The sequence below is a fragment of the Microtus oregoni genome, unplaced genomic scaffold (genome assembly GCF_018167655.1).
Source record: "Microtus oregoni isolate MIOR12 unplaced genomic scaffold, Mior012 000045F_ref0000178, whole genome shotgun sequence".
NCBI lineage: Eukaryota > Metazoa > Chordata > Mammalia > Rodentia > Cricetidae > Microtus > Microtus oregoni.
The window spans coordinates 14678372-14690673 of record NW_024543219.1 but is presented as its reverse complement, the minus strand read 5'-3'; the positions used below and the strand labels follow the sequence as shown (position 1 = coordinate 14690673).

Genomic DNA, 12302 nt, shown 5'->3' with positions numbered 1-12302 from the left:
CTTGCTTCCTGACCCACCATAAAGGGAAGAGGTTACACGGCAAAGTCTAGCTAGCCACCAGTGACTGAGCCACTACTGTGCCATCACGGCCACCATCAAGTGGCGCCTCCCGAAAGTGAGCCAGAGTAAGTTGACTTGTCAAGCATTTTGTCAGAGAGAAAAGTAACTAATACAGACTGTCTAATGTTTCCAGTGTCCTTGACTTCCCAACAACTTGTTGCTATTCTCTTCCTTTCTTCAGATCTTGGTAAAGGTAGGTTTACTTATAAAATGTCATTTCCTCTCCCAAGGTCCACTGTGGTTTTCTGTGGCCAAAACATGTGCACTCAACATTAATCTTTCTCGACTCTCTGGTCATCATTAGCGGACTATCTGGGCTGGTGCACTCTATCGGATTCTCTCGATGGCACTGCTTCAGGATTTCCTGATACCCAAGTGATGGCAGGCTGACCAGCTAAAGCTGTGCACAGGCCACACTTGATGCCAAGGAAGCGTCCGTCATGTTCCCTGAGGGCTGGTGTCCAGGAACAATACAATCAGCACTTGATCTGTCCAGGTTGTTCAAAGCCGTAATCACAAACACACCCAGAAGGCCCATGAGAAACATCATGCATTATCAAAAAAGATAACTATTATATAGCAAAGAACTGATTTTACTGAAAAAAATCTTGTCAAGAGTATAATATGTAAAAATCTGTCATAGTGATAACTTATACTGACAACCAGTCTAGAAACTCAGATTTTTCTCTTGCTTATATATCAAAGAACACATGATTTAATCCTTTTTTAAAATTTAACATTTTATTTACTTCAAACTCTGTCTTAGTTACTGTTTTATTGCTCTGAAGGAACACCATGACCAGGGCAACTCTTATAAAATTTTGATCAGGAGCTTGCTTCCAGTTTTAGGGGTTAGACCATGATCATCGTGGCAGGAAGCAGACAGGCATGGCACTGGAGCAGTGACTGAGAGTTTACATCCTGATCCACAGGCAGCAAGCACAGATGGATACTAAGACTGGATGTGGTGTAGCCTTTCATCCCCCGGTGACACACCCTCTCCAAAAAGGCCACACCTCCTAATCTTTCCCAAGTAGTTCCAACTGGGAACCAAGCGTGTACTTGGGGCCTAAGGTGGTCGTTCTTGGTCAGACTACACAAACATACTGGGATGACATATGCACAATGAGCATCCCCTATCACTCAGACATGCGCACTTTACATCATATTAATCATGCAAACTCAATTCCAAGTCACATGCAGACAATGTGGAAACACGCTGTGCTCAAGTGAGAGGAGGAAAATAACGGGTCTTAGCACGTCCAGATTTCATACAAAAAATTCCCTAAGAGAAAGGGCATCGCACAGCTCTCAAACCCAGCAGTAACTTGGTGATCCCTAAAACAGGCATCGACTTCAGAGTCACCTGCCCAGCCATCCCGGAAGGTCTCCAGATATGCTGGCGCACTAACTATGGGGAGCAGGAAGAGGAGGTCAGGTCAAGGTGCGGCTACACATCTCACAGTGCACAGCTCAGCTCTACAGACATGGCTGAAACTCTGTCCTACATGGAGACCAGAGGTGCACGCACACCGCCATCTGCCACAGCCGCCTACCTTGGATGCCTGGGGTGTGGAGACCACGTGGATTGTGCTGGGCTTGACACCGTTGGCCTTGGTCCGCTTATAGAGGGCAAATCTGCTTTTCCTCCTGCCCCTGTCACCGTTAGGCAAAGCACCATTGTACCTAAAATGAAAACAGAAACACTCACTTGTCTGCAAACTTTCAAAGTGTCAAGGGCGAAGGCTCACAGCGGGGGGGGGGGGGGGGGGGGGAGCGCTGCAAGTAGACTTCAGCTGTAACAAAACCCAAATGGCTCCCAGAGACTGCACTGAAAAGTGATGCACAAGTAATTATAGGTTTCCTACTCTATGAAGACAAAATCTTCGGATCCTTTTCAGAAGAGACAAACGAGAAGTCTGCAGAGGTCACGCGAGGGCTGGCTTGATCCAGCCTGTACTGCTCTAATAGACCTCGGGAAACACTTGAGAAACATTTCAGATGAACTAGTTAGCAAAGAGTATGCTAATTAAAACTCATCTCTCAAATCATCGTAATGCTTTCTTTACGATCTGTTCTGCAAAAAGACTGAATTTAGTTACTTACTTTCTTAAAAGTTTTGGATCCTATATGCATTCTCATTTGTTTGACCCTATACTGCTAGGTTAACAGGGAAAAAAAAGCCAGCTTGTACAAATTATACATGCGTTTTAGCCACTCTCAGAAAGCCTGGCGAGTAAACAAGTCCTGGGTAGATTTCTTACATTTAGCTAATGACAGAGTTTAAAGAAATTCAGGATTACAGCTGACAGTCTGGTTTTAACTGCATGTGCTAACCATAGATTTACTCATAGATGTACTCTGAATGTTTTAACCAGCATCCCATGTGGCCACGCAGATTTAACTAAGATTCTTTGCTGGCAACACGGAGAACCTCCTCTCAAGAGGAGTGAAAGGGGGTCGTATAAATTTACTCAGATAAACACAGCTGCTCCAAAGTCCTCTGAGAACACCAAAGACAAGGGCCGCTGGGCTGGTGGCTTGCTCCTACTCTGCCTTATCCAGGAAGAGAGGTGTGGTGTGGGAGGGTGAGGCCCCTGGGAACTGCAGCAGTTGGAACAAAGGGGTCTGGGTGTATATTTAAGAGCTGAGTCAACAGCCTCACCAGACAGTGGTTTCAAATTATCACAGCAGCTCTTTCTACTGTGCTTATAATCTGTTTCCATGGCCATCAGAAAGGAACCAGCTACCTAAAGATGCCTCTGGACTAAATAAATAATTTGTTTCACGTTTTAGGCCTCTCCTTTTTCCCTGAGGCAAGATCAGAAAAATGTACAGTTTCCATGAATCTGCAATCACTACTATCAAGCACTCACTTCTGGGTATTTTGACACCACACTCCGAACCAGCAGTCTATATTAAAGGAAACACAGAACCAATTAAAGTTGAGACAGTAGACAACGTGGAGGAGCATTTTCACTGCTGTGGACCAGACAGACGACAAGCTCTGTCAAGGTTTCCCATGCCATACTCTCCCCAGCCCGGGTCCAGAAGGGGCCCAGCACAGTTCAGAAGGGGCCCAGCCTGGGAAGTGTGCGGCATTCCCTTCTCCCCAGTCTGCCCCTCCCTTCACACCCGAGATTCCCTGTTTTGGTAGAAGATGGTATTGCCAACATCCCTCTCTGTCCCTCTCCCTTTACACCTGGCCCAATCTGGTCAACACTCCCTCATCCTAGAACATATAAAACTGGGACGAGGACAACTGACTGTTTCCTGCGGGTGGCCTAACCACATAAACACAAAGCTAGGGGAATGTCACATTCTGACTGAAGCAAAAGTGAGGGACATAGAATTCATCAGGGCTTTCGTTGATTCAGATGTACTCTAACCCTTCATGAGATTCTTGTTTACAGCCTCAACGTTAGATCCAGCCCGAAGAGACCAAGTCAGAAATGCCAACACATGCAGAAACAATTTAATTTCAACTGCCTGTGTCCATGCATAGATGAACAGATACTGTAGGTTAGACAAACAAACCAGTGTGTGGACAGATTGCCTACTTAATGTATCTAGACAAGCAAAAAATCGTTCTGGAAACAAAACAGTGGTGGGAAAGCAGTGATGAAGATGAGACGAGTTTCTAATTAGTTTAAGCTCCCAAGCCATTCATTCAATGTTTATAGTGCCCGGTGCTAGAGCTACAATGAGAACCAGCTTCCTGCCTTCACAGAGCCTTCTGTTCAGAAGGAGCAAAAGCTGCAGCAGTGTGGCAAACACAGGCGGCAAGAGGCGGCACCAGCGCAGAGCAGGGAAAGACGCTCTGGACTTGTCCTTCACACTCAAAGCAAGGCGGGCTGAGGGAGTTCCAAGTTCTACGTTGCCAAAGTGGGGAAGCCGTGGAAAGAAAGGTGGGGAAAACAGACAGGTGGGATTACAAGAGCAGGGCACTGTAGGACCAGTAGAGGAGACCAGGGAGTCTGGCAGGATTTGCTCAGCATGACAGGACATAGGGACTTATCCAGTAGGGTTCAAAGTGCAGGATAAACTAGTAGGATTGCTGGAAACAATCAGCAGAGAGCACCGTCACTGCCGAGGGGCAGGCAGAAGATGGATGCTTCGCCCTCCTCCCAAAAATGTATAAGCACATTCTGGAGCCTGTGAGTGGACCTTTCAGAAAAAGGCAAAGGCTCTCAAGATAAAGTCATCTTGCGTTGTTGGGGGAACCTAGCTTTAATGACAGGAATCTTTAAGAGGCATTGGGGAAGAGAGGGAGAGACCATGTAAGACAGACAGGGAGCCCAAAGTTATACAAGCACTCTAAGAAATGCCTGGAGTCACGGAGAGCTGGAAGAAACGAGGAAGGATCTCCCCTGGAGCTATCACAGGGATGGGGCCCTGTCCACACCTTGGTGTCAGCCTTCAAGTCTTCTAGGACTGTGAAAATATCAACAGCTGTTGTCTCAAGCCACCAAGTGGGTGCTCACTTATTTATACGAGCCCAGGAAATTCCATAGACTGATTCAAAGCCAAATGGGCTAGGGCACGATAAAGGTTTGGCGCTGTCTTGAGATGGTATAAAAATCAGCAAAACTAGAGAGTCTTACACAAATATGGAAAGCTCCACCTCGGAGATTCTAACGCAGCAAGGGGAGCAGGCTCCAGATCCATACCTCGGACCCAGAACAATTCAATGGTGTAGGCAGAGAAGGAAAAAATCAGAGAGGCTCTGGCCTGGCCAGGGTGAGGACACTTGAAATAAGCACTGGACTTCCAAACTATTCAGAGAAGACACAAGGGAGGGCAGATGTCAGAGGTCTGGTGTCAAAGGCTTTTGCTGTGGGGGGAGGGGGGCAAACATCAGAGGATGAACAAGATGACTGTTCAAGGGAAGGTGCAGAGTGGGACATGAAGAAGGCGGAGGCAACGATTATGGGTGGGAACCACTGCCGGAACCCACCCTTCTTAGGCATGAATAGAAGGATACAGCCCAGGAGGAAGTTTTATCACAAAGACAGAACAGGAGTATTGGTCATCGGCCATAGATACCCAATGTCCCTCCACCCTTTTCACTTCAAGGTCTCCCTTGGAGGCTCTCCTGTCAAGGAACTTGGTCTGGGTGGTCACGAATCCCTCCTTACTGACCCCCTGAGAAATGGACTCTAATGTCCTCTTCCCTAAACGTAGGTCGACCTTCCTGACCTATGACCTATTTGCCAACAAGATGTAGGAGTGGCCAGAGTCTGAAACTTCCCACACCAGGCATAAAGAAGCTTTGTGGCTTCCGCTGGGACACTGAGGACCCTGAGCTGCCTCAGATGCTACTAAGGCACTAAAAGAATGGTTGGTGATGCTCTAGGCTTCACAGTCTTTATGCTGATGCTCAATCAATTTCAAGCCTGGAATGGGGCTTGAAACAACCTGACAACCATCACCAGCTCCCCTCCCCATCCCCAGTTCTCCTCCACTCCCCTCCACTTCCCTCCCCACCATCAGCTCCCTTCCCCTCCCCTCCCCATCCCCAGCTCCCCTCCTTTTCTCTCCCCATTCCCAGCTCTCCTCCCCTCTCCATCCCCAGCTCTCCTCCCTTCCCCTCCCATCACCAGCTCCCCTCCCCTCCCCAACACCAGTTCTCCTCCCTCCACTCCCCTTCCCATCTGGTGTCCCACCACCCCCAAGAGAACTGCGGGATCCTGGGAAATCGAGGCACCTGGCACATTGCACCAGAAACACACAGTAAGCATGGAAAGCCCTGCCCGTTGGGCTAGCAGAGCGTCTTTGGTGGGCCCAGGCAGAAAGGAAAAATTGTGCTTACAGAGGCAAAAAAAAGGGCACTGCTCACAGAAGGAGGTCAGAACACCCTCTGCCTGGCACCTTCCACAGGGGAATCTACAGAAACTGAAGGTGCGGGTGTGGCTGACTCAAACCTTTCAGCCACTGAATGGGGTGTCCAGCTGAAGCCCACAGGGGGCTCCATAAGATTCACATTAAAAAAAATAAATCTGAGGAAGGTTTTAAACATCCATTTATTTGGCTGATGAGTTATTAAAAACTCTTTCAAGATGCAGAGCAAACAGCTTGGCTTTGCAGTAGACATATTTGGAATTTTCAAAAGATAAAATGCTGTGGAGGGGAATCTGCTCAAGAATTAAAGGGGTTCCCTTGATTTACAATATAGAGTTCGTATACTAATGTCCATCAATATCATTTTCCGTGCACTTGTTTTCTGAAATGGAGGCAATGCTCTTACACTAGTAAAAACCTCAAAGTGGGAAAAACACACAGACTTAACAGGCAGGAAAGGTTAGGCAGAACCTAAAGTCATGTCTAGTCCTGTATCACTCCAAATAGGGTTCTTTCCAGTAGACAGTAATGACAAGTTATCAGTTCAAGGCATTTCCTGACACACGATACAATGACACCGTCTTGAAATAACACTTGCCACCTAAAAATTCACTTGTCAATAAATAAATCCTTAGAAAACACAACAGTGAGAGAAAGGGTGCCGAGAGTCCCCACCTTGGAGACACTACAGAGGTAATGAGCTCTGACGGCGGCATCAGTGTGGAATGAAGAGCTGTGGGCTCCAGCAATGCAGGCACCACCAGCATCCAATGGTCATGATCCAGACAGACTGGAGGCTCTGCCTTCCTTCCGAGTGACACCTGTCACCTTCACCAATAAACAGCAAGCAGTCACTGTAACCAAAGATGAACCGGATGTGACCCTAGCCTTGAGAGGCCAGCAGGCAAGGCACCAGCCCTGACAAACGCCTGCATTGGGGCAGCTGTGCTGAGGCAGCCCCTACTGACTCACACATGCAATGTACTGCTGCAACTGCCAAGAAATGCACGCGAACCACAAGTGCCTGGCACTGTGTGCAAGCAATTACAGTCTCGAACCCTGCATTATTTAGCACACTGATGTCTGAACTTCTCCAGTCCTGATCAACTGTAAGGCCCAAAGACACACACTGTTCACGTCTCTATGCACAAGCGGTGCTTCACACTGGAGTCTCGTAAAGTGAGCAGCAGAATTGGATATCAGCCAGAGAAACAATTACGGCATCACCGAAACATCTGTTCCCTCTGAAGGGAAACTTCTCCTGCTCTGTAGACATCGGTTCACTCAGGGAAGTCTCCCAGCTTTGGCAGTAGAAGATGTTCAAGTCACAATTTCTTGTTGGAAATAATCCCTGCTCCAAGAAGCTATTCAAAAAGTGTTCAATATGAGACATATACACAGCCATGTTCTTTCAAAATGAATCAGGCGTATATAGGGTATATCAGGCTAAAGGCAGGATCACAAGGGCCAAGACACACACCTGAATCTCCATAGACTTGGGCAAGGTGGAAGATGCTGTCGAAATAATAAAACACCTATACTGTCAAGTGTTACAGAAAGAAAATAAATATAAAAATAAAAAAATCAAAGGAGTGTGATTGTGTCATTTTTCCCAGTTTTATCTTTTAGTGACTGGTGACCCCAAGGCCATACATACGCTAAACACATTACTACCACTGCTATGGCCCCAGGCCTCCAATGGAACACTGCATTATGATACTGCTCTGGTGTCCTGGAGAATGTATTGTCATGTCCCACACATGACAGTCCAGATGTGGAGTAATAACCATCTTCTACACCACACCCGTGTGACGTCTTCAGCTTCCTTCTACCATTTGGAAGGTGGTTGTTTTCTGAGCGATTCCTTCTATACACATATCCTGGAGGCTTTACACGGAGGAAAGGTACATTAAACAGTCACAAAGAGAGGGATCATGAGACAGAAAAATCCTAACTGCCACCCATTTGACTCCAAAGAGCAGTTCTCAAACACTTCCACTCAGTGTGGACACAGGAGGCGGTCTGTCCATCCAGCTCTAATACTGGCATACTGTACATCCCACCTAAGAGGTCCCATCCCATGGGCTGGGTCACTTCTTAAATATGTACTGCCACCACAGTTGACAAGTGACCTCCAACTTTGCAGAGATGCTACAGGTGATGCTACATTTTTGCTTATCAACTAGTTCTCCAGTTTCCTCATGATAAAAAAGCCTTCCAAAGACCAAGCCGTACAAAGGGCCCTCCCCCAATATCCAGAACCCAATCCGAGATGCACCTTCAGATGGCTGTTCCTTGCCCTTCCCCAGTGGGCACATCTGCAAGCTCTTATTGTGAAGGGGGGAGGCCTGGATCCTGACACTACCTCAGCCTCTCACATGACCTTTACAAAACCCTACACTTCTTGGGGGTTCTCAGGAGGGTTTCTGCAATGTGGATTCTGTCCAGTGTGCTTCAAGAGGTCTGAATCCTGACCCCCTGGACCTCATTAGCACCACACCCACGCTGATCCCTGGGCAAGCACTCTGCACACCCACGCTGATCCCTGGACAAGCACTCTGCACACCCACGCTGATCCCTGGACAAGCACTCTCTTCTTTCTTGCTTTTATTTAATTCTTACTGATTCTTGAAAGCCAAACTTCCTCTATGTCTTTCTCCAAGCAGGCTACAAAAAGAGGACAGGAGGTAGAGGGAGAGGGAGAGAGAGGAAAAGAGAGGGAGAGGGAGAGAGAGGAAAAGAGAGGGAGAGGGAGGGAGGAAGAGAGAGAGGGAGGGAGAAAGAGAGAGAAAGTGTACAAAGAAAACACTAGTGTACCTAAACAACAAGGCAGACACTCATAAAAAAGAATAATATTTATTATCTAATATTCACCACTTTGCCTTTTGAGGTTTTCCTCATTTCATATCAATGCTGTCACAGAGTCATGCAAAGTAATTTTTGTTTTACTGTGCTAAGGTTTGATATTTAAGCAAACATTTTTCAGGACACTGAAGAGGGTAGGCAAAGAGCCAAGCAAGAATAAGAAGGGCCTTTTCTCTCTCTGTTCAAACACTATGTTTCTCAGACTCCTTCTTTTAGCCTGCCTTTGGCGCCCACAAGCTACAGTGTCTCCAACTAAGAGGTTTAGTTAATCCACGCTTTATGTCAGAGACTGTTTACTCTACTGGAGAAAATTTGAATTATTGTTCTGTAGCTACCTTTTTATTTATGTAGCTACCTTTTTATTTATTTATTTTTACTGTAATAGTGTTTTAATGAAAAACAGTTCTGTTTCCATGAAGAGTCAGTAAGAACATAGGTACTATCTCACAATTTGGCAGGTGTCTTTGGTTCATGGAAGGAGGAAGCAGATTTGTGTTTTCATCTGCATCAGTCAACTACAACAGCCTAAAAGCATCCAGGCTCGTACAGGCACGCCCTTGGGAGGAGAGATGTTTATATGCCATTTAGGTGCTCCTGGGCATTCTTGGATGCCATGCCCAAGCTTGACACACAGTAGTCTTTTGAAGGTTTGCTGCAATGTGAACCAGAAACCATATCCATGAAATTTTGTTTGATCGTTTTTCACACAATTTACATTTAATTGCGTAAATGGAAATTGTGTAAAAAATTACATTTACACAATGGAGTACTACGCAGCTAAAATATCAACATCTTAAAATTTGCAGGCAAATGGATGAATCTAGAAAGCATCATATTGAGTGAGGTAACTCAGACCCAGAAAGACAAATATCGTATGTACTCACTCATAAGTGGCTTTTAGACAAAGCAAAGAAAAATCAGCCTACAATTCACAACCCCAGAGAACCTAGACAACAAAGGGGATCCCTAAGAAAGACATACATGGATCTAATCTACATGGGAAGTAGAAAAAGACAAGATCTCCTGGTTAAATTGGAGCGTAGGGATCATGAGAGAGGGTAGAAGGGGATGGGGGAGGAAAGGGAGGTGAAAGCAATAAAAACAATAAATAAAAGAAAAAACTTTTTATATCTAAAAGAACAAACATGCCAAACTAAGAAAGAAGATGAAGGGCCAGGCGGTAGTGGAGCACGCCTTTAATCCCAGCACTAGGGAGGCAGAGGCAGGAGGATCTCTGTGAGTTTGAGGTCAAGCCTGGTCTACAAGAGCTAGTTCCAGGACAGGAACCAAAAGCTACGGAGAAACCCTATCTCAAAAATCAAAAAAAAAAAAGAAAGAAGATGAAGCCAAAAGACGAATTTGCCATATTTATTACGTGCAGTTTGAGATCAGGGAAAGGTTTAACATTAAATTTTGCTTCTGAATGTCTTCTATTATCAAATATATTTTCATATTCCATTAATAAATTTTTAAGACAGATTAAATCCCATATTCCTTTTTTATAACTTTGACATTTGTTTATTTTGGTTTGGCCTCTCACTACCAAAACTAAGATAGTCAGGTATATAATAGGTGGTAGATTAAAAATCTGGCCCCAATTCTTTATTCCACCCTAAATATAGGTACTGTGCCTGCTAATATATAGTTCCAGCTCGTTCCCTTGTATGGGTCAGGCTGGGGAGGACCTGCTCTAGTCAGGACAGGAAGAACAAACTTGAGACAAGTAAAGGTTAGACTTGTACTTGTGGGGGAAACGGATTCTGGGAACCTCTCTTAAAGCCACAGGAACACATTCAGCTGTCTCCAAGCAGAGGGGAACGAGGCACCAGGAGCGATGCCATCTCATGGATGGAGAGTAGAACAGGGGTGATAGGAAGGAGAGAAAGGTTTAACTGTGGGGAGGGGCAGGACGGTGTCAGGGATGGGATAACTAATTCTAAGGATGTCTGAAAAGGCCATATGAAAATGTAATAAGCTTCCTGGTTGATTTTAATGGGAGTTATCCTACACAATGTATTATGATCAGCACCATATGAGGCCAAATAAAGAGGCCAGTATCAGATATGACATACCTCCCTCAAGTCGTTGGTCAAGCCTGTCCTGGACACACCACACTACACAGGCTATTGACACTGTTCCCAGTTTCCCATGAGAACCTGATGGTATGACCAGATGGCTGGAGACACCCTCCACATTGGTCACAGGACATGGAGTTAGCACGTTAGCACTGATCAAGAAACTTCCTCCCTGCAGGCTAGCCCTGACAGTAGTGGAAGGTGCTATGCAGGCTTCTTGCAGGGAGAGGGTAATCAGCAGTCTGACTCAGCTATGAACTCTGTGAACTAGAATAATTACTACTGTGTCAAGACATGTCGACTGGTATTAACATTATGGAGGTAGCCAACCACTTTCTGATTGGATTTAAGCCCCACTCCACAAGAGGAAACATGCATGGTACTCTAAATCTGACGCAAAAAAAAAAGAAAAAGAAAAAGAAAAAAAATGTGGTCTGGGTACTCTCAGGCCTAGGGTTGAATTTACTACTATTCTCTAGCTTTGTATATGAACACAGTTATCAAACTTCCCTCTAAATTTGCAGAACTCTGCCAGGAGTTTAGGACAGATCCCAGCCCTCCTCAGAGAAGGCCTGTTTCTCTAACCGACAATGCTAACACATATACTCACAACTGGTCAAAACGCAGAGAATTAAGTGACAGAGGAGGGCTCAGTCACAAACAGGACAACTCTGATCTCACTCCGTCCCCAAAGCTCAGGACCACGTGGAAGCAGGCAGAAAGGCAGGATGAGCCAGAGGTGGGGAGACTCAGCAGAGCAGCATCTTTCGGACCTGACAGGAAGAAAACCTTCGGCATTCCACGGGCAGCTGGGAGAGTGTGTGGGATGGAGAGTGTTTTCTTTAAGGGTGTGGTACCCGGTAGATCAACCACGTGGTGGATGTTCCACACTCAGACATAGATGGCCAGCACAAACTGGAGTAGAAGGGAAGAGGAGGAAGGGGGTGGAGAGCTAGTGAGATGGGGGTGGATCAAAGAAGAGTTAAGAGGGGACGTTGAAGGTGAATATGATCAAAAAATACATGACATTCTCAAAGACTAAAATAAAAATTTAACTATAGAAAAAAAAATCTCATGAATGTAGGAAGAAACAATGCCACCTCAGCCCAGCCTCACACAGTCTCCTCAATCCTCCCACAGACTGGGAAGAAATGTCTGTGGTTTAAGGAATTTTTGTTACAAAGTAGCACATGGCAATGAATAGCTGACCTGAACATTTCAATGGCACATTAACTAAGTCATTTCTTTGGTACTTAAAAGACTTGGGGCCAAACATATACATTAACTATCTTTCCATACTTTTACATATAAAGAAAATGCATTCAGAAGGATAGCGCAAATTAGAGATAATTTCAACTGTATTCCCTTTCAAATTGGTTTTAAAAATGGAATTTCAAAATGTGTACAATAAGAGGATGGTGAAATATTTGTATTTTTTCCAATAAATCATGTCCATTAAAA

At 45.5% G+C, this 12302-nt stretch overlaps 1 protein-coding gene across 2 annotated transcripts in view; it reads right to left on the bottom strand.

Annotated features, from left to right (window-relative positions):
- Peli2 (pellino E3 ubiquitin protein ligase family member 2) overlaps positions 1-12302 on the bottom strand; it is a 148117-nt gene that overhangs the window by 95391 nt on the left and 40424 nt on the right. For both annotated transcript variants that reach the window (XM_041634088.1, XM_041634089.1), the window contains exon 2: positions 1617-1746. In XM_041634088.1, coding sequence (XP_041490022.1) covers positions 1617-1746 — 130 coding nt within the window. The remainder of the gene's footprint in view (positions 1-1616; positions 1747-12302) is intronic.